The sequence below is a fragment of the Empidonax traillii genome, unplaced genomic scaffold, assembly GCF_003031625.1.
Source record: "Empidonax traillii isolate 1590-97213 ecotype Southwest subspecies unplaced genomic scaffold, ASM303162v1 scaffold33:size3420811, whole genome shotgun sequence".
Taxonomy (NCBI): domain Eukaryota; kingdom Metazoa; phylum Chordata; class Aves; order Passeriformes; family Tyrannidae; genus Empidonax; species Empidonax traillii.
The window spans coordinates 938,852-961,882 of record NW_020955226.1 but is presented as its reverse complement, the minus strand read 5'-3'; the positions used below and the strand labels follow the sequence as shown (position 1 = coordinate 961,882).

The 23,031-nt window shown below is 38.3% G+C and overlaps 1 protein-coding gene across 3 annotated transcripts in view; it reads left to right on the top strand.

Annotated features, from left to right (window-relative positions):
• The first annotated feature begins 348 nt into the window (after nucleotides 1–348).
• Nucleotides 349–23,031, top strand: part of GRB14 (growth factor receptor bound protein 14) — a 61,312-nt gene continuing 38,629 nt past the window's right edge. The window contains exons 1-2 of one of the 3 annotated variants that reach the window (XM_027911486.1): nucleotides 349–479; nucleotides 2,102–2,231. In XM_027911486.1, coding sequence (XP_027767287.1) covers nucleotides 349–479; nucleotides 2,102–2,231 — 261 coding nt within the window. Of the gene's footprint in view, nucleotides 480–2,101; nucleotides 2,232–16,551; nucleotides 16,756–23,031 lie in introns of those variants that run through there. The other 2 variants (XM_027911488.1, XM_027911487.1) reach the window with 2 other exon arrangements.

Here is a 23,031-nt window from a genome sequence, read left to right as displayed (position 1 = left end):
CGGGGTCGGTCACACCGCGGCCTCGGCCGCCGGGGCCGCGCACCTGCCGGGCCCGCCTGGCTCCGCCGCCGGGCCTGCGGGGCGGCCGAAGGGCACGGCTCGGCCCCCTCCCGCCCCAAGCGCTGCCTCCCCATCGCAGCGCGGAGCCGGCGGCCGCCCGCCCCCGCCGCCGCCCGCGCACGTGTGCCGGGGAAGGCGCTCGGTGCCGCCCGGGCGGCGCTTCCCCCCCGCTCCCCGTCGCCTCCCCCTCCTCCGCAGCGGGAGCGAGAGCAGCCTCCGCCCGGCGCGCCCGGCAGCGCCGGGGCCGCTCGCCGGCCGTGCCGCCCCGCCAGGACGTCGCCGCCGCCGATGGCCGCCCCGCTGCCCGGTGTGCCCGGCGCTGGGCGGGCGGCGGAGCCCGCTGGCGGCGGCCCCCGCGGCTCCCCCTGCCCGCCGCCGCGGCCCCCAGGGGGCGACCCGCCGCCCGCGCCCCCTGACAGGTAAGGCCGGAGCCTGGGCGTGCACCGCCGCCCCCCGCTCCCCCGAGGGCTGCCCGTGCCGTCGGGGTTGCGCAGCGCCCTGCGGGCGGGACGGGGGGCTGGGGGGGCCGGGGAGCGGCGGCGCGGGGAGGGGGCGAAGCGCAGGAGGGGGCTGCCTGGCCTGGGACCGGCCCGCGCCTCCCTGGAGCTCAAAAGTTGTTTCCCGGCCCTGCAGACACTTTCCTCCGCTGCGAATCCGTGTGTGTCCCCCCCACCCTTTTTTTTTTTTTTTTTTTTTTTTTTTTTTTTTTTTTTTTTTTTTTTTTTTTTTTTTTTTTTTTTTTTTTTTGAGGTTTCCCAGTTAAAGGTGAAAGGAGTCGGAGGTGCCGAGCCTGCCTTGTCAGGTTGAGCCAGCCGCTACTTTATCCTTGCAGTGCCTTTCTCAGAATATTCGTGAGATAAAACCGCTTCACCGTGAGCGATGCCGCTGCAATTGCTGTCAGCGGTGTGCACGCTTTTTACCTCTCAGGCTGTTCTTAAAGGCATTGGTCTCTATTCTTCGTAAAGGAAGCTAGGAGCTAGGGTTTTTCGTGAAGCATCTGATGAGTTTTGGTAGACTGAAGTTTACAGAACCTTAAAACTGCATACAGGATTTTTTGCTCCTTCTGCAGCTAAATATCACTTTGGAAGCATCTTCATTCTGTATCATTACCTTGCTTTGATGGTTTTCCATACTTTGTACTAATTAGTATATGAAATCTGGAATGATAATAAGGAAGACCATAAAGTAAAATATTAAGCTTGGAACCATGAACTCACACATGTTGGCAGATGCAAATACTTCAAGTGCTTTGGGTACTGCTCTCCAAATGAAATCAAGTAGACAAAGTGCTGTTCAATATTTTATGTGAGAAAACGGTGCGCTATAATGTACACAGCAGTCTAAACAACCACATTATTAATGTGATACTTTAAACCAGTGCATAACTGAGCTCTTCAGCAAGTACAGTAGTGATTATCTTCATTACTCTTGCAAATGCTTCTTGGTGGTACTTCTGACACAATCCTATTTAAGTAACCAGCAACAATTGAGACATTTATTTTATGACAGAGCTGGGGAGATTCAAGTACAAAATTAACTGAAAACAGAAATGAATGTGTTGCTTTGCACTATTTTGCCTTGTCAGCCACTTTGACTCCTATTCTGGTGAAAAAAAGTTTCCGTTTGTTTAAAATACTGTTGTGATATACTTGGAAAGTTTTACTGAGAAGTTACATTCATCCACTGTTGTAATATGTGTACATAGGGATTGGCATAAACACAGGGACAACAAAATATTTACTAATGTCCTTAGAAGCCAATATAAATATATCTGTGTTCTTACTCTGCAAAGACTTACGCATATTCAGACAACTTTATATTCAGAGCTGAATACTTGGATTGCTTTCAAGTAGTGCTAGGCACTGTATGTTAATAAATTCAGCCTACTGATTAAATAAAATAACTGCACAAAAAAAGCTAATTGCTGCAACCAGGAAGTATGGTGGTATTAGTGCCTTAGTGTTGTATTGTGGTTGGATATTGCAATTTTAAAAGCAGCTGTTACAATCATCACTTGATATCGTGTATTCTGTTGAAATAGGAGAAAAAAAGATGACAATATTTTGGAGATCCCATCAATTCCAAATCCTTTTCCTGAGCTGTGTTGCTCGCCGTTTGCATCAGTTTTGTCAGCCAGTCTGTTGCCCAAGGCAACTTCAAGAAAAAAGCAGGTAAGATGTATAAATTATTATTTGACAATTTTTAAAGTGTTTTGATGAAAGCTTGAAGAAAAGCTCAGTTACCTATTAAGTTATTTTTCTATTAGAGGTGTTCCACATTTCTGTTAATTTGGTGAAATTTTTTCTATAGGTCATTGATGATTGTAGAAAAGGTTTTGGAATGTGTGACTTAAGACATGACTGTTCTTTCTCAGAGTCTATGTGTGACTCTGCAGATTTTTCGGTTAAAGTGGAACCAGGGGCAGGCAGGCAGTACTTTATATCCTTAAATGAGAAGCTAATTTCTTTCTTCCCTTCCTCCCCACCTCCAATAACTGTCATCAGTTTTATAGAACAGAGGATTTTAACAGTCACTGAACAGCTTGTCTGATGGTCTAATTTTGCTAGGATAATAGAATAAAACCTGAATTGATGGGAAAGGAGCAAATGCTGTGTATTTGGCTATTTTTTGTATAATCTGCGTCTATCTGTGTATGTTTGATGTTACTATATTTTCATAAATGCCTTAAACTGAATGCCAGGGGAAGATCTGAGTGGGTAGACAGACCTGGAAGTGCTCTGGCAATAGTGTTACCACACAGTGTATTTGTTATCCTGGGCAGGGGTAGAGGAGGAAGAATTTCTAGTTAATGGAAATTATTGGTGTTGAAGATCTGTTTCACTCTTTGAAAGCTTACATGTCTCATTTCTCTTTTCTCATCTTGAGACTTGAAAGAGTTCTGACAAGGAACATCTGTGGGATTTAGAGTACTGTCTCCTTTACATTATCTTTTTTTGGTGGTCTGCAAGATCACTGTCTTAACTGTTTTAAGGATGATATTGGAGGTGTAAGAACTTATGCTGCTGCTGATTATTCAGGTTTTAGATTTTCATGAAGAAATTATCTGAAAGTTGAAGTTTCTTGTAGTTATATTAACTTTTCTGAAGCTGAACAGTTATGACTGTTTTTGTGCACCTACTGGAGAACTTTGCTAGCGAAGTTGTGGCACCGTAAGGAGGAGCCTTATCCCCTGTGCTCCAGTGAAAAACATAGATGTAGCTGGTAAACTAATTCTATCTTGCCATTTTTTGTACGTTCTCTAAAAAGAACTATGGTGTCTTTCTGGACTACTTTTATTGCTTTTAGTTCTTTTCCTACAATAGAAATACTAATCTGAAGCATTGCTAAGGCAGTGGAGTAAAACTGTGCTAGTTCCGTGCTAGGGCAATGTGGAAGCATCGACTGTCTTTGCAGAGGCAGGGAAAACACTGAATTGGTAACATTATCTTTCAGAACAAAAGGACTAGAAGTCACATTTAAAAAAAAATAGTTTAAATTAGTCATGTTGAAGGCCTAAATTGTAGTCATTGTGGTAATCTTCGTACTTGCAATAGAGGGTAGATTTTCTAAGCAAGATTTAACACACAAAGGTCAACTATCGGCTTTTGTGGCCAGTCATGTTTACCTAACTGGATTGATCAGTTAAGCCATGTAAGTGTTAGCTTCAGTCTCTCAGAAGCTGAAGTTCATAGCTTCACTGACTGTACTTCTGCTTCTTCATAAAGGTTCTGTGATACTTTCTGTGGTGATTTCTGCTCACAGTCCCTTCATTTCTCCTGGTTGTCCATTTAGGAATGTAGTGTTTTCTCTGGTAAAAGCAGGATCAAGAACAACTGTTTTCCTGACAGAAGTGACCTAATGTAATGCTCGTGTCTGTGGAGGGCCTGACCCGTTTTTCAGCTACCAGAAAAATGGAGAGAAGTCTTCCTGTTATTTTTCTGGAGGCATTTTAATAAGACCATAGTTTCTGTCAAAAAGCCTTTCACCTAGGTGTCTGTTTATGGCTACTGCAGGAGAAATGGTACTAGGCTAAGCAGACTATTTGTCAGACTCAGCATGACTGTTCCTATGTTCTTCATCTCAGGTTATTAAAGGTTAAGGCCAAATGGCAACTGTCAAATTAAACTTCTATCTTTGAAATTCAGGTTGAAGTCTTCTAATAGGTTAATGAAATTACTCAAGTTTAAAAAGGAAAGAGAGGGAATGCTAAGCAAGTGTGTGAAGAGAAGTGAGCTGGCTGTGATTTTGACTTCCCACAAGTGGATGTGGAAAGTGTGCTTGGAAATGTTGTGTTTTCCACCCTGTGTTCTTATTTTGTCAACTTTTTAGCAGTGGAAAGTGCAAATACATTATCCAAATACAAAAATTTCATAGAATATACCCTCCAAGGTTGTGAATGTTACTGTTATTGTTTGATAGTTTCCTAACTCTTAAGAGAAACCAGCTACTCTTAAGCACTTTTTTTGTGTGTATAATGTTGACAGCTGCCAGAATTTTTTCTGTTGCCTCTCTGATGATCTACATATGTTTTCAGTGATTCTTCTTTTAGATTGCTTGACTTTTTTATTGTTTCCTGGTGTGCTTTTAATTTCAAGCATAGTAAAGATAAATTGCAGAGTGAATTTCTACTTATGTCTTGTAGGTAACTATTATCAAAATGGGTGTTTCTAAAAGGAAAAAAAAAGCCTCTTCTGTATTGCTTTTTTTCTCCAGAAAAGACTTTCTGCTTCTAGAGAAGAAAGAAGTTGTCACAAGTATCTGCTCTCTTATTCATAGCATCTGTGACATCTGAAATCTTTCTACTTCTAAATAGACTATTAACATTATTTTGAATTCTTGTTTTTCTAAGCTGAAATTCTTGCTGTCTTCTGATGATCTTTTATCATAAGCCTCTCAAAATGTTTAACATGCTGCTTGAACAGCATGTTTGTTGAGTTAACTCACTGAAACTAAGTTTATAAAAGTAAATAGGTAAAAACCACCTAGCAGAATAGTGAGTTGACTCTGTGCTTGGGAAGGAGGGTGTCTGTGTCTCTGAACAGTATTTGGTCTGCCTCATCAACACAGCTGCCCATCTCTTTCCCCCTTGCAGTTTGGAAGGATGTTACATCTTAGAATCAAAGAACCATGGAATCATTAAGATTTGAAAAGACCTCTAAGATCATCGAGTTCAACCTTTGACTGAACACCACCATGCCCAACTAAACCACAGCACTAAGTGCCACATCTAGCTGCTTCTTGAACAGTGCCAGGGTGGTGATTCCACCACGTCCCTGGGCAGCCTGTTCCAGTGCTTAACCACCCTTTCACTGAAGAAGTTTGGAAAAGCTAGTAGCCCATGGTTTGGACAGGTGTTCTCTTCCCTGGGTTAAGAGCTGGCTGGATGGCAGGGCTCAGAGAGTGGTGGTGAGCGATGCTGCATCCAGGTGGCATCTGGTCACTAGTGGTGTCCCCCAGGGATCAGTGCTGGGCCCAGTCCTGTTTAACATCTTTATTAATGATCTAGATGAGGGGATTGAGTCTACCATTAGCAAATTTGTGCATGACACCAAGTTAGGTTGGGGTGTCAACCTGGTGGGGGGTGGGAAGGCCCTGCAGAAGGACCTGGGACAGGCTGAATTGACGGGTTGAGACCAACAGCATGAGGTTCAACATGACCAAGTGCCAGGTCCTGCACTTTGGTCACATTAACCCCATACTGCACTTACAGGCTGGGGGAAGAATGTCTGGAAAGTGGCTCAGTGGAAAAGGCCCTGGGGGTGCTGGTTGACAGCAGCTGAACATGAGCCAGCCTGTGCCCAGGTGGCCAAGAAGGCCAAAGGCATCCTGGCTTGCATCAAGAATAGCATAGCCATCAGGACCAGGGAAGTGATCATACCCCTGTACTCAGCACTGGTGAAGCCACACCTTGAGTTCTGTGTCCAGTTCTGGGCTCCTCACTGTAAAAAGGACCTGGAGATACTGAAGTGAAGGGTAACAAGGCTCGTGAAAGGTCTGGAAAACATGTCTTATGAGGAACAGCTGAGGAAGTTGTGTTTGTTTAGTCTGGAGAAGAGGAGGCTCAGGAGGTATCTCGGGAAAGGAGGGTGTATTGAGGTGGGGGTAGGTCTCTTTTACTGTGCCTACAGTGAGAGGACTAGAAGAAATGACCTTAAGCTGAGACAGGGGAGACTCAGATTAGATATTAGAGAAAACTTTTTCACTGTTAGGGTGATCAGGTATTGAAGTAGGTTGCCCAAGGAGGTGGTGGAGTCACCATCCCTAGAGGTGTTTAAAAGGCTTCTCCATTTGGATGTGTGTGATACAGTTTAGTGGTTTAGGGGTCACAGTGGTAGTGCTGTGTTTGTGGTTGGACTTGATGATTCTATAATTCTGTGAAATGCATTCAAACAAGCTGAATTTCATGTTTCAGGGTGGAGGGCTTACCTGAACAGGCAAACCCCCAACTTTCCCCTCATGTCCACCATATTATGGTGAGCTTAGTGGATGGTGGGAAATGTTGCCTTCCTTTGAGGAATCAAGCAATTGCTGTTATTAGGTGGAGTGTGTGAACTTGTATGAAAAATCTAATTGTGTTCCCTAAGAAGTGGCAAGGAACTGAAAATATAAAGCACTTTGTACTTTTGTGCCTAATTATGATCAAAATAGATATTAGTAGGGAAAAATATTAACTGTATGAAAACTTGTTTTGTTCTTTAATATGCTTTTGGTTGTCTTTGGTCAAATGAACTAAGAAGAGGTTACTGTAGTTTTATGAAAGCTTAGTTTGTAAGGCTTTCTGAAAACAAAACCTGAATCATTTGCACTGCAGTGACAGATCTTGCCCTGCTCAAGGATAAGCCAAAAAGTGTTTCATGGCAAAAGTAGTTCAAGGTAATTAGTGCCTTGTTTCTTTAAATTAAATTGGAAGTGCAAAAATAAAACTCAAGTAAATCTCAAGGTGAAGAACACTCAAATCTTTGAAATTTTACCTTACTGCTTTTGTCTTTTTCGGTGTTCTAAACAAGTAGGTATTTTTATCATGTAGAATCCAAATATACTCCCACAATGTTCTTTCCAGGAAATCAATTGTATAGGGACCTCAAATACACGTGATTGTAGTGGAACGTCGCTTTGCTTTTTGTATTAAGAAAGATTTTCATATAAAGCTTTTTGACAAAGAAGAGCTAAAAGGAGTTTTGTGTCAATGAGATGTTTATTTGAATGTGTGCTATTCTAAGTTTATGAGTAATATTGAGCACTGACTGTTGTAATTGGAGTTCTGTTTTTTTACACCTATAATTCAGTCTTCTAATGAACCTTCTTGAAGCCTCATTCTTCAAAACTTTGCATATAATTCTATTAGCAGACATAAATGTCTAATTCTTTGGTTCTTAGACCTTTTCATGATGGATTTTTTGGCCAATGTATTTGTTTTCGCTTGACTTTTAAACTGTGTGAAAACAAAAGGTTTTTTTATTGAAATGTAATAATGCATGAATTTCCAAGTAATTTCTGAGGGCTGAGACATCTTTTCCAACCAAAAGATGCATTACTTAAATTTACTCTGTAATTCCAGGCTGTCTGTTTCTTCCCAGATTTCCTTCCAAGTTGGAGAGCATCACACATAGCCTCCTTTATCAGTTCTCAAGTCTTTTTGCTTTCCAACCTCTAAACATTTATCAGTTTTTCCTATGTCTTCCCCTTAAATTATACAAAAAAGAGTTTGAAAGTCGGAAGGGAAGGGAAAAAGTCTTTCCAACTGGTTTACAGATTAAGAGTAGAAACATTCTGTACAAAAACAACTTAAGGGGTTCAAGGTTTTTTACATGAATTCTCTAATATAAGGATTGCAAAAACGATTCAGTTGGACTCCCTTTTGTGTTGTCTCATCTGGTGGTCTGCTCCAGTTTGTCTGTTGTTCTGTTCTTCATTTACATGGTTGTACCTGCCCACCAAGGAAAGATTTATTGATATTACAGTAGATTAAAATTATTTAGAGACCCATTAAAACTTGCTATTTTAATGCATGTACCTTTGTACTTTGACCAGTCATCCTAACACTGTGACCAAAAGTCACCTGTCTATATAGGTAAAAATAGAAGGCAAGGTTGAACAATTTCTCATTTTAGCAATCAAGAATATTGCCTGGTTTACACTGGATGTGCCTTAGCACAAGCTGTCTGATACATCAGCCTGTTTCTTTTTTTTTTTTTCTTTTCTTCTTTTTGTATTTTACTTTGTCTTCTTTACATTGGTGTATCTTTCTTTTAGAGATGAGAAATTATTTGCTTTCAGTCAAACTGAACTTTCAATATTTTCATATATTAAGTGAATATAAATAAATATATTTCATACATATATAGGTTACTGTCCAAAAAGAACCTAAGCAAAGACTGTAAACATTCTAACTTCACAAAAATGGCATGTTTGTTTCTTTTTTTTCCCCTTCTTATACAAGAAAACAAGACCATTCTGACTTTTGTGGTTACTAAGATATTACCTCTGCAAGCTTGTTGTTTAATCTGCTTATATCAGGAAAATGTTAGGCTTAAATTTTTGCAATTTGTACTTATGTAAATAAAAAATTCATCAGTACTGCTAAAGATTCTGGTAGACATTTTCCCACTGTTTGTCAGATTGGAATGATTTTAATAATCCTTTGGATTTTGATTGTTTTGGGCTTCAACAGCCTCAAAGAAAACCTTCTCTGTAAATTTGGAAACCTTGATTTTCCAAGAAGTCATTCTTTAATATTCATCTCTTGAATTCTGAGTTGACTACCTGGTATTTTGATTTTGTGATATCTCTAAAGTACTATGTAATTACAAGGTGATGAGGGCAGGGTTAGGGTTTGTGCCCGTTTCTTTGACTTGACTATTAAGGCCGGGTGAAACTGCAGGGAATTTCTCCAATGCTGCTGAGTCACTTTTGATAACTCAGTTCCATTGAATTTGACATTAAAAGATTAAAGTCTCATGAATAGAGTTCATTATTAATAGTTACATTACCTTAAATGCAACAGGTTTGGTAAAATTGACAGAGGTTTCTTATTGAAGGTTTACAACCCCCTTTGAATTAAAAGCTGTGCAAAAGAAGGAGAAAATACCAAGTAGTGTACTGTACATTTACAGTAAGATGATAGAATTTTATGCTCTTATTGTCATAAGATTTTGTTATCCTAGTGTTGGGGTATTAACTGAAGAATGAAGCTCAAACTCAGATCAGTTTTTGCAAGGAATTTTGGTACAGTTTTTAGCATATCCCTGCATTGCTGCATTTCTGATGTTCTGAGAGTTATTACCTACTTGTATAAGAACCTGAGAGCTGTAGAAACAAGAAGAGGAATATTTCCATCCTACTTCTCTGCATAAATGTTACCACAGTAAGTATAATTTGGATTTTACATAAACAAAATATACGTCCATATAAACATTGCAGTTACACCTGGTTAGTGTCCACCAGGTGGAATTACCTTGACCATGCATTCAGAATAGTATTGAATATTTGTGATTGATAAAACAATTTTATATTCTTTATATGTGTGTATTGTCTTGTATCTATTTACAATAAATAATTGAGAACTTACTTGTTCTTTCACATGAAATTCCAGAGCCACTAGTACACTACTGTTGTTCTCTCAGAATTTTTGCTTCATTTAACTCTCTGCAGTGGTAATCTTTATGCTGTGCCAATGTGATTAAGAGATCAAGCTAGAGTTGTAATGAGAACTGGACCAATTGTTTCCCTTTTGTAAGAAAAAGTATAGAAACTGACAATAAACCTCAGATCTCTCACTCTTCTTACCTTACTGTGTAGTAGAGGACAATAGATACCTGTGTCTTAACAGCTGCAGACCCCTTAGATGAGTATCTTCAGGATAGTAGTTTTGGGTTTGGTGCTTGTGTAGCAGGAACCACGATAGCCAGGCAGTGGAAGGGCATCCCGTTATGGACAACTGATGTTCATTCTTTTTGTGTGTCTGCAGAGGCAGGAATTGATATGTCTTCCAGTTGGGGATTTCAGAGCCTAGGGTTTCCAAACTTTTCTAGCAGTTGATTATTCCTGTTAATAAGATGGCACATATGTTTAGCAAGCAGTAAAATGCTGCAATGATAAGTGGAAGATAACAGTTTCCCAATGTCCATATTCTCCTTGTCTTCAACATACTTCAAGTTGCTACTTCTGAGGGCATTCACACTTTTATGACTGCCTTTAATTTATGAATAAAGGGAAACCTACAAGGCAGTGTACTTAAGTGTGTCTCTCATGACAGAGTCCTGATGGGAGTCACCTCAAAGGGGAAGATTTTCAAAAAAAGCTAATCAGGCCACAGAAATTTTTTCAAGAAGGGCAGCTGTGGGAGGAGGAATTAAGAGGGAGAAGAAATTAGACCTCTGGTCTAGTAACAACGAGAACTTTCTTTTCTCCCCTTTCAGTCACAGAACATTCATTTGCAGCTAATCAGCTCATATTTTAGCCCAATAGTGTACATGATATTTAATACTTGAGTCTCAAGAGAGAAATGTATATCGGTTATCTTAGAGGTGTGCCTGTGCTTCTAATTAGGATACTGATGAGTTGTTCCTGCCTATTTCTGGTATGTATGCATATGCTGCATACTGGTATGTCTGCCTTTTGCTTCTTAACTTGATATTATATCCACAGGAAAACAAGATACACTAGATTGCCTTGTGATCAGAATGGGATTTTTCAATTACTGCATTCTTAAACTATAAATAGCCTTTTTATATTAGTTATGTTATGATAACTCCTGTTACTGATTACATTAAGACTTGGCGTTTATGAACAGCTGCAAGCTCTTGATAATGGCACAGAAATGGTATCAGCTGTTGAGAAACAGGCTGTAAGCTTGCACGAATTTATTCTTATAATCACTAGAATTTACTGCGATGTAGTGAGAGGGAAGTCCATGCAATAGAAGGATTTTCTTATATAACTCAGCTGACAGAACTTTATCAGTGTACTTTTCTATCAGGCTTGAACCTGTTGATTGCGAAAACAGTCAGTTGAAAAGCTTTGCAAGGAGCATGTGTAACAATGTTTTAAGATCCCACAAGTTTGTGAGGAGAACTGGTGAGGGTGAAAAACTGCATTCTGTTCTTTGATCTGCAAAATTTCAAGCTGCATTGAAGAGCAAGGTTCAGATATTTGTCATTGTTCTTGCAGTGTGAACCCTTCCATTTTGGTAAGCAGACAGGATCTGCCCAATTTCTGCCTAATAAAATCATTTCTCATTAGGGCTAAAGCAAAAGTGTCCATATCCTGCTTTTCATACATTAACGTAGTTCTTATACTGTGTTTTAGCACGTGATACTTATATCTATTTGTTCTCATTAAGTTATTTTTTAAAGTTATTTTCTTCTTAAAAAATTTCACAAAGGATGGATCATCGGAATGGCTGAATGATGAAGTCATCATGGTTGGAGGTTATTTTTCTTCTGGTAGGGAGACTTCCCAAATCCTGAATGAGTTTATTAAACAAACTACTCATCTTTTCAGGTCTAAAGGAGCAGAATTTGTAGGATAACTGCCGTGTGTAAGTTAGCGGACAGGAAAGGACTGAGTAGGTCTAGGCTTTTTCTATACAATTATTGTGGAGAAGTGATGAAAAAATACTCTCAGTCATTGTATTTGGGGCTTATACATTCATATAAAGCCTTGTATGAATCTCTTAGTATTTTCCTAAACTATTTCAGCAGTATTACAGTTTTGAAGTAGGGATTATACTTGAAAGTCATGACCTGGGAAAGAATTCATTAATACTCCTCTAAATAAGATATAAGAGAATACATGCTTTGTGACTCCAGGATAGAAAATGCATTATTACCAAGTCAGTCCAAGCAGTCACAATGTGCAGTGAGGAAAGTACATGGTTTGTGGAGTTCCTGTACTTGCTTGACTGAGTGCTGTCGGATGATTTCTGGGTAAAAGAAATTCAAACGTGAGAAAGGCTTCTCTTTCTCAAATAAAACTAGCTCCTTCAGAAGACAAACATATGGAGACAGTAAAACTGAAGCCAGTGATTCAGCTGTGGCACTGATACTCTGTTTTATGTGTCTTTGTACCTTTACTGTCTTTCTGCAACCTGTGTTTCTCTTTGCTTTGGTTCTGTATGTGTTACTAAACACATTTTCCTGTGAAAAACTGACCCTTGATGAATTATTTTCTGATACAACCAACCTGTTATCTTGGCTGTCAGAAAATACAGTTACTGAGAATTTTTATCCAAGAATCTTATTTTAAGTATGTTTAAGGGCCAGTTTGACTCAGTTATATCCACAGCTATAACCAGAGGGAAGAAGAAAGCTGACATGTGGGTTAGTACTTGAAAGATAGAATTTAAAATGTAGGAGTTTGTAGTATGTGTGGTGCATGTTTCTTGTCCAGCAAGAGGACAGTGATCTGCTGAGAATTAAAAAATGGCATATTGGAGGATGGCTTTTCAGTGCAGGGTTTGAGATCCAGGGTTATCCTGCTTTGGCTTTAAACTGCTCCGGCATGGTGTGTGTGCAAAGGCTAGAAGAGGGAAAGCTAAAACTATGAATTGTGCTTGTTCTTTTTTTGTGGTGCAGCAGTCTCTTAAATTAGAAGCATTTAATAGGTGGATAATTGCATGAGTAGACAGGAGAGATCACAATGGCTCAGACTTTTTTGTGAAGTTCCTAGGCACGTTATATATATGTTGCTTTACAGGTAGTACAGTCTGTGCAACTGTATCTGCCTATCTTGACCTTCTAAGAGGGTGTGCTGTATGTTCTGTTTGAAGACTAAGATCTTGCTACATTTCTTTGTGTAAGGGACTAAAGGAGTAGAAAGACAACAACTCAATCACTTTGAAACCTTTCTTTTGTCGCGCGATTTTAAAGAAACTGGTTATTTATCAAACATATGTAAATGTACCTATGTAAAAACACCCTGTACGTGTTTCTACGGTCACATAATAACTGACTCTTCTTCTAGCAAAGAGACAAAGAGACTGTCTGTGCCAAGCAGACAGGAACACTCTCTCAAGGAAGTGCAGGTAGCACCACGAGTAACTTACCTGATTTATATTGGTCTTATAACAAACTGCTGCCTTAGATAAAGAAAAAATAAGTACAAAAAATAGCTTCAAAGTTTTTATAAACCTCAGTGGAATTATATTCTCTAGATTTTGATTTTTTTCATCATCAAAAGCTCAGTCTGATTTGCTCTTGTTACTTATAAATGCTCACATTCCTGCATTATATCCGGCAGAGCTAGGAATAGATCAGCTCTTGTTGACTCCATATTCAGTGCCTTAAGGACATCACTGACCTTCCTCTACTGGCAGGGTATCTCTATTCCATATGTTGTTATAAAACCCTTACTTGGAGCTATTAATTTACTAAGGGCATTTCAATTCTTGCCCACTTCATTTAGTCTTGCTTTCTTAAGTGGCATGAAGTAGAAGTGGTTTATATTTTGAAGTATCTAAAAAGTATCTGCACAATGTTTTCACAACTGTATCTGTAGCTTAGTGACAAAAATAGGAGTGAAAAGCTGCATAAACATAGTCATTTTACAGAGCTCTCAAGCAAGTGAGCTGGATCTGATTTCCTTCCTGTCCACCAGCACTCAGCAAAATTCTTTGCAAACCTGCCATGGACAAGTAAAATCTTTTATCTGTCGGGAAAAAAAAAAAAAAAAAAAAAGTGTTTATATATGTTTCCCTGAAGGCGTAATTGGCTTTCAAAGCCTTTCTGTATCTCACATTTATCAACAAAATAAAACTCCTCTTGACTTTCTCATGGTGAAGTGCTTCTGCAAGGCTTGTGCATAGAAATTGAGATGTATTTTATTAAATTTATTTTATTAAATGGGTGTTTGTGAAATTTAAGAAAAGAAAGTATTCCCTAATGTTATTTTTAGTACTCTTGGGTGCAACTGATGTTTACTTTCATTAGTATACATAAATTACTATAATATTTTTATTTAAAATCTAATAATTATTTGAATATTGGACTTATATTACCAAGTCAAATGCAACACTTAAGTTTTTGCTTACTTTCTAAATAGGTCTGGTCTTTATATCTGATTGGAAAAGATAAAATACAGATAATTTCACTGAGGAAAATAAACCTTTGCTTCACCTTGCAGACAAATAGGTCAATTTTATTTCAAGAGCCTTTAGTACCCAGGGATAAGGAAAAATGGCTTGGGTTATTTTTGTTTCTTTCCCAATAAAGTCAGTAATGCAGTGCTCCAAGTTTTGCAGTTACTGTTTCCCAAACATTTTTTCATAAGATCCAAGGAAAAAAGATTGTAGAGGCAGTTCTTTTTTCCTGGTGCTGCAAATGTATGCATGTTTAATATTCCTGTGAGTAAAATGTCTACAGGATCAGGCTCTGGTACCGCAAGTTATTTTCTAAATCTTACAGCAAAATTTTGGAGCTATATGATAGAATTTGGAAAACGTGCTCCCATAGGAAATAAAAACTGTGTGCCTGAAAGGTAAAATTGCAAATACTTGACATTTATCATAGCTGTAGTAGAAAAGGTTGTTAATTCCAAATGTTACAGAATTAACACTTTAAACTTGATCTCAGGAATACTTTTTATTTTCTGAAAAGAGTCGTAAGGATTTTGAACTGGAGTTTAAGAGAGAAAAATAAAAGTCAGTAAATACCTTAAATCTAGAAGGTTAGTTACTATGGATCTCTTACTGCTATAGACTGAATGTAAAATGAGTCAAAACTGAACTTTTATAATTGAAGCAAGGAAATGGGTAGTATCTGCTGTATTTTACCTGCTTTCATATCTTTATTAAAAGCTCTTGTTTTAAAGCTAACTGAACAAGGATCAAATGTCTGTCTCCAAAGAAATTCTCTTTGTGACTTGGCATCAGTTTCTTATCAGTTTTTTTTTCCATCTTGTGTGTCTCAATCAAGAACAGGTTTTGAAAGTTTAGGAAAATATTTGTCTTTACTTCCTATTCCTTGGCAGTGTTTTATTACTATTTGAGAGCTGCTGGTTGAACGTCAGTGCAATGCAGGTATTAGTTTTTGGGAGGGAGTTTGTTTTTGTGTGTGGTGGTGGTTTTTTTTTTTTTTTTTTTTGTAGTTATGGTGTTGTTTGCTCCTCTTGCTCATCGACAGAACTTACCTAAGCCCTACTGATTTTCAGATTTCAGGAAGGTGATTTAGGATGAAAATAGATGCTTTGAATCCATAGATTCTGAAGTATCTTTTTGGTGCCCCAGTGACTTGTTATGTTTTTGCCATTTAGAAAACTTACAAAACAGAAAATTACATGCAATCAAATTGTTAATTTTTAATTTGCCAGTATATAGTTTCTTATGGCTTGGAGATGTGATTTTTTTCTAGATATTTTGGGATTACTAAAGAGTGTGCCGATTTCCAGTTACTGAGGGAAACACATTATAAATGTGATCTAGTGAAATTAGCATGGATTAGCAAGTCAGTTCTGAATAGTTATAGGACATATACATCAGATGTGTGCTCAGTGATATACTTGCAGTGACTGCCTATGAAGCTACAGGAGCCTGCACATGTGATATGTTATTGTTTGAGATGTTATGAATCCTTAGTACAAATAATTTTTTCAGAATGTCTGAGTCTTCAGGTACGGTGAACCATGTTTGTGAGGAGAACTGCTTGTTCAAGAGTTATAAAAGAAATATCCAGTATTGCATCTGTTTAATAATTTGGCTTACAATAGGATTACTGCTTAGTCATGCTGCATAAAAGCAGAAAACTGTTTTTCTGCTATTAAACACATTATGAGACCTTTAAAAAAAAAAAAAAAAGATTATAGCTTACCTTATCATGTAAGCAATGCAAAATGTTACCCTTTCTGATCAAGAAGGAAAGAAAAATCCCTGATTTCCTTAGTCAAGCTATGTTAATGTAAACAGATTTGCTATGCAGATATTTGATACATAAAGTAATTATGTGAATGGGGGTGATAAAAAACTTGAGTCCATAAAACAGCCTTCATTTCACTCACTTGTAACATTTTATGTGCCATATTTTCAGGCCTTTGTTGCATTGCAAAAGTAGAAATTGTGTTATTTAAAGGGGTGTTTTGCTTCTGCTTTGAATACAATTAGTTAGGAATCAGAAAATTGAATTCCGTGGATTCACTGCATCTATTCTTATGCTCAGCTGCTTTCCTGAAACCTTAAGATCAGGAGTGCTGAAGTGTGTTTTGTGTGCTGGAAAAAGCCATGGAAAAAACCCCGAGACTGTAACCACTCAGTGTGAAGTGCTAGAATGCAGTCTTTAATGATTTGTTTTTTGTTTTGACAGTGAAGACAGAGTTCTGAGTGATTGAAATGCATGTTGTTCTGCTTATTTTTATAGCCAGAGATAATCAGCGTGGGCCTTTCCAAGGACAGAAGACAAGTTTTCAAGCTCTTTGGTTGGTTGATTTCTAGTTTGCCCTACCCCAGTGTCTCCTGTCATTGGCTCTGAGTAGGACTGAATTCACATAAATGGAGTGACATTTACTGGAGCCTGTCTTTTCTTTGTGCTGACTCTCCAATATTTAGGCTATGAGAAATTAGGCTTCAAGGAGTATTGCTAACTACTTTGCTCTGCTTTATATTATCATCTGGATGAAGTTTGGCGAGTTCTGTGAAAAGCAGGCATGAGTTTGTCTTCCAGAAGAGTAACATTGCCTGCAGTTATGCCAATAACTCTGCAGAAAAGGGTATGGCATTTAAATCAGTCTTGTAGTTCTGATGTTAGTATGAGTTGGTAACAACATTTAAACATGGCTATATTTATTTTTTCACTTTTTATGTCATTTCTCTAGTGTAATAAGAATGTTTCCTTTCTGATAAATGTAGATTTTTTTATTTCTTTATGTGAAATATGTTTGCGTTATATACGTAAATATTATGTGTACATAATTGAATTTTTTTTACTGGTGCTTTTTTCCTCTGTTACTATAGTTTTGTACTTTGTACAGGAAACGATTTTTCTTAGAAATTAATGTTGTTTTAAAACATAAAGTGTCATGATTACATTAAGGCATGCCTCTGTAGAAGGCTATGGTACTGTTCCTAATGAAGGATTACTGGAGTCTGCTTCCACAGGTTTTGCACCACCTTTAAACACAACATACTTTTTCCTACCTTTTCTGGCTAACACCTTATTAGTGTTGCCAGGTATTTTGGGAATTAGGGTGACACTGTACAGTGTTTCTCCATAGCCACTGTTCCTGCCTTTTTTTTTTATTGTGTTAATAAAAAGTGGAAGCCATGCAAAATCATTACATCTATGTGCAGTAGGATTGCTTAGGCTAACTCTATGCATGGGGGTGTCTATAAAGTTAAAAATCCACGTGGAATTGAAGTATGGAAATGTGATTGTCTGCTGAGCCAGATATATTAACTTAGAAGAAGTTCAAACAAACTGTAAGTTATTAATTAGTGCGATTTATTTTGTAAATGTGTAGATATTTTTCAAAACCTTATTGCTGCATAATATGCCTGACTCACTTTTAATAGACTCTTCTGTTACTCAGAGGCTTTTAAGGTACCAGCATTATGAAAAATGAAAGTTCATTGAAATATTACTACAGTATTAAATGGTTCTCATGAGCAATTTACATAGAACACAGTATATACTTATGGCGTAAGTCCAGTGGGTCTAAAGTAGTATATGAACACAGAGAGCTTTCATTGATTTGGGATATGTGGTATTCTTTTAGATTATTTCACTGTTTGAGTTGAAGGGGAAGCCTGTGAACATACAGTTTTATTGGGGTTTGTACAGATTAGATTATACTACTGTTCTAATAGCATGGTAACATACTACTTTTCTGGTATAGTAACTTGCAGATTTTGATATGTGCAAGATGTGCTCTTACACAGTGTTATCTCTGTTACACTTATCAAAAATATTCCTTTAAAAATTGTGGTTTAACTTTTCAGCTCTCATCTTCTCAATCCTGGGGTTCCATCCTCTTCTCTTCCTCCCCCCAACAGCCCTTCAGATCTCAAATCTTCAGTTGTCATAGTTATTTTATTTTTGTCTGGTTTTGTTATTTGCATGTTAGGAGAGGAAGGTCTTTGTTCTTGCAGCATGTAGTTGTGTTAGACTCTTCTGGTATGCACACAGCAGTACTTGGTGCTGTGTGGGAGGGGAGAGGTGTAACTTTGCTCAATCTAGTGTTCAGAAGGCTAGGAAACTCAGTTTTAACTGTACTCTATATTTCAATGGATTCTTTTCTTTTTTTTTTTTTTGGTGTTGAGAGGTAAGAATAATTCTCTGAGGAAATGTAAGAGTTCTTCTCTTTTGATAAATTCAGAGTAAGATAAATTTCTGTGCATTCTCTCTCTTTTTTTCTTTTCATGCTATTATCAAGTTAGCTGTCAACAGTTACTGGCTTTACTTCTCTTTATCTATGCACTTTGGAAGCCCAAAATAAAATTAATGGAAGTAGTAGGAGGAAGCAGCACAGGATGTTGCCTTAGGTAGGTAGCTATTGGGTTACTGTTGCAAAAAATTCTTGAAGGCATATGTCCTCACTCTATGCCAAATTTAATAGGCTTGTTTATGCATGTGATAGTTTTATCTGTTCATGTAGAATTCCTCCTGAAATTATCTCTTCTTTCTATTTAGAAGGTACTTGTGCTATTTCTGTAGCAATATTCAAATTTCTAGAACTGGAATACTGCAGGAAGGGAAGGCAGACAAGAGCCATGCTTGTAAGGGGTAACTCAGGTGCATGTGTAAATTTGTTCTTGTTTCTTGTGGACATTAGAACCTTAGATATAACCTTTGACGTAAAGTGGTGCAATTTCTATGTCTTGTAGCACAAGAAGGACTTGGAAAAGTAGAAATGTTACACTAACTCTGCATAATCAAGAGAAACTTAAACATTATATCATGAAGTATTACTTTAGAGTATCTACCTTCCCCAATCATTATTTCTTAAATTCACAGAGTGGTAATTTTGTAAGAAGTCTAATTTAATTATGGTACTGCAAAAATTGCAAATATTCCCCCCCTCCCCCCCGTATTTCTTCTCCCTCACAATATATAAAATTTTGCATTGTCAATGTGCTAATCTGGCTGTTCGGCCAATTTCTTGAACACGTGGTTTTCTCATTTTCGTTTCAAATGTCTAATATACTTTGTCCAAAGTTATTTCATACTTTCTGTTTTAAAATCTGATGTGAAGTAGTTTTCACATTTGGCGTGTTTCATTCTTCAGTAATATATTTTTAGCTAAAGCTACCAGGCCTTGTTTAGGTTCCAAGGGGTCTTTTAGCACAGACAGGAAAATTACATACTTAATAAGCATGGGGAATTATGTATATTGAGTACTAGTGCAACCAGATTTATAGCATGTATAGACTAGACATATAATTAATCCAATTCAGAGTAAATATCTTTATGTTCTGTATTAATAACTTTGTACTCCTCTAAAAGTGTTTTTAAGAAATTAGATTTGAAAGATCATAATGAATTCAAGACCCTGTTTTACAGTCAGTTAAAGACCAATCATTTATTCAGTATAAACACAACTCTACTGGACTTTTTATATAATAAGTAGAAGTCTTGGGCACCTGCTGTTGGATGCAAGGTGTAGAAACAGAGAGACTTGTAGGTTTTTTCCACAACAGCTGGGAACTTCATAGCACACCAGGCTGATGATGTTAAGAAGCATTGTGTACATAGGCAGTATGTATTGCAGCTGAATAATTTCCAGTGATTCTTGAAGAGATTGTGTAGTGTCTTTTAAATGGAAGAAATATTGATTAGAAAATGAGGATATGATTTAGATTGCTCAAATCTAGGGCTGCTGTAAGCATGCAAATTTCAAGATACTCTTGCATCTTTATTCAATCTATTTTTCTGGCCTGAAATCACATGCTTTAATCAACACTTATCCCTCTCACAAGAAAAAATGGTCACTTAAGCCAAATTGTACCGAGAATTAGTAATGTCTGTCTATAAAGCTAAGAGCATGAAAGTAATTTTTCAGTTTTGCATTTGGGTTCCCTGAGATGAAAGGCCAATGTGCTAATCCAGGAATTTTACATAAGACACTTTAAGTGACATGATAATGGGGTCATTAAATGGATACCTTTTATAAAATATCTGGGGGCAGACCAAGCATTCATGTGTGAAACATCTCTTTGTAAGGACAGTTTGAAAAATAGTAATTTAAAGATGCATAAACAACTCCAGTGCCCTTTTTGTCTTTTCTACAATAATAGAAACAAAAGAAACACAATAATAAATAATGTAATTCAAGGTTGGATGGGGCTTTGAGCAATGTGGTCTGTGATCTGTGGAAGGTGTCCCCACCCATGGCAGGGGGGTTGGAAATAGATCATCTTTAAGATCCCTTCCAACCCATGCCATTCTGTGAGTCTATAATACAATAATAAAATGTTTCTATAATACTGTTTCTATAATACATCCTGTGAAGTTTTGAAGAAAGATGAGAGATTTCTGAGAGATGGAGAGAGTGGGCTTTAAAGGCTTAAAGAGTAATGGTCAGCAAACCTGTGGTGATTGAGGTGAAATATTTCAAGTTTTTATTCAAAATAGAATATTTTTTAAATGAATTTTTGTGGGTTCTGAAAGAAGTAAAGGGGATAACCATGGTAAAGCAGTAATATTAGCCTCACTGGAAATTCAGTATAGCATTAGGTCTTAGAGATAAATTACTAGGATAAAACATCAGTATGTGCTACTACTGTATCTGCAGAGTTTGATACGAACAAAAGATTTTGAGCCAGGACAAGAGCTGAGGAAGGCTGAGAAGGATGGGAATATACATGGGAATGGGCAGAGACCCAAACTGAATTCAGGAGAAGGTTAGTGTGTTTTTTGAAAGAAGCTTATATTTAAAATTGCTAGAAGGCCAAGCTGGTCAATAGGCTCACAGAAAGGTCTTACCAGCTTTGTGTATCTAACATGTGCTAATATAGCTGCATTTTGTTTTGGGACATCTGAAATTCCTGCTTGCTCTTAATACTGAAAAACTTTGTGAAAGTAGCTTTACAAGTATCTACCTCAGATACTTGTCTGAGGGAGCATACAACTTTCATGTTAGCTATGAAAAGATTAATGAGCTGCCTAAAATTCAGTCTTCTGTCATACAATACTTGTTCTAGACCAATTTTTGCATTGAATATGTGCTCTTTATACTCAGGCAGGCACCTAAAAATGGATTCTGATATAGCAATCATATACCACTTGACCAGTCATATTTCCTACTTTAACTAGCATAAACCCAGTAAAGCTTCCTACTGTTTTTATTGTGTATAAAAATGATCCCACATGTATAAAAGAAATCAAAATGGGACTAACTTTAGCAGTCCCTATGGTTCAGGTGTGGGCGGGGAGAGGGAGGTTTTTTCCTGTCCTATGACATTCCAGTGTCTACAAGTGCTCAAATTTTACAGGATATTTTGTACACAAAATCATCAGTGGTCTTGGAATTTAAAATGTGTAGCACTGCTGCATAGCTGTCGTGAAAGGTAGGTAGGGATGTATGTGTGTGTGTGTGAGGAAGCACACATAGCTTTTTAACAAGTCTTTTAAAATCTCAGTGGTTTAATACACTTGGTCATTACTTGCCCTTTGTATAGTTTGACAAGGTTTAGTGGCACAATTAACGTTGCACTCTGTTTCCTCTCTGTCTTCAGTTCTTGAACAGATCTTTGATATGTTTTTCAGTTTCTTCTTGCCTTCTTTGAACATCTAACATTCTTCATACAGTAACCAAGGAAATTGGCAGTGTTTAGTGCCCTACTCTGCTCATAATCCTTTTCTGTGGGCAGAAATCCTTTGGAAAAAAATTCAGCTTTTTCATCAATTGAAGAAAGTGCTTGGCCATTTCCTAGCTCTAGTACTTTAGTCGCCTCTTGAATAAATTAGGCTTCAAGAAGTCAGAACTTGACCTTCCGACTGTGTTATCTAGCCTTGAAGTGTATCAAGAGCTATTGCTGAATAGTTATTTCTGCTAAAGTAAACCCTCTACTGATTATGCTGCAATCCTGTATATGAAGGGAGAAACTCAGCAAACAGCACACAAGGTGTTGGCATCAGTCTTAACGTGAAAAATCAAATTTCCTGACTTGTATGTCTTCTGCATGTTACTTTCACATGCTATAAAACATAAGCAAGTACCAGAAAAAATAGATTTTCTTTACTTTTGATAAACTGAAGCTACATCAGTGAATACAAAGAAAATTCATGACATTGAACCAAGGAATTATTTGTATTTAAACTCACTTTCTTCCTCATTTTAATACTGTTGCTATGGTACTGCCCATGCCCCATACTTCACCACTCTTTGTTTTTCTGCCTGTGGGTCAGGAACAGAGGCAAGACCAGCCCAGAAAAACAACAGCTGCCTTAAGGACCTAAAGATGGAATTATGACTGATCGTGTAGTGGGATTGCATGGCAAGTTTTTGATAGCAGGGGGACAGGGGCTCTACACAGGTGGCTTCTGTGAGAAGCTGCTAGAAAGTTCTCTCCATGTCCAACAGTGTCAGATCCCAGACAGACCCTTCAGTGGCCAAGGCTGAGCCCTTCAGTGACAGTGGTAGTGCCTCTGGGGTGACATATTTAAGAAGGGAAAAAAGTTTGCTGAGCAACTGCATCTGGAGAAAGAATATGTGAGAGGAACATCTGTGCAGACAGCAAGGTCAGAGGGGGAGAAGGTGGTCCAGGCACTGGAGCAGAGATTCCCCTGCAGCCCATGGTTCAGCCCATGGTGAGGCAGCTGTGCCCCTGCAGCCCGTGGAGTTCAACAAGGGCAGCAAAGATCTTCCTGCAGAGCCTTGGAGGCCTCCACACCACAGTACAGGATTGCCTGAAGAAGGCTGTGACCCCTGTGGAAAGCCCACAGTAGAAAAGATTCCTGGCAGGACTTGTGGGGAGAGGAGCCCATGCTGGAGCAGGGGCAGAGTGTGAGGAGTCCTTCCTCTGAGGAGGAAGGAGCAGCAGACACA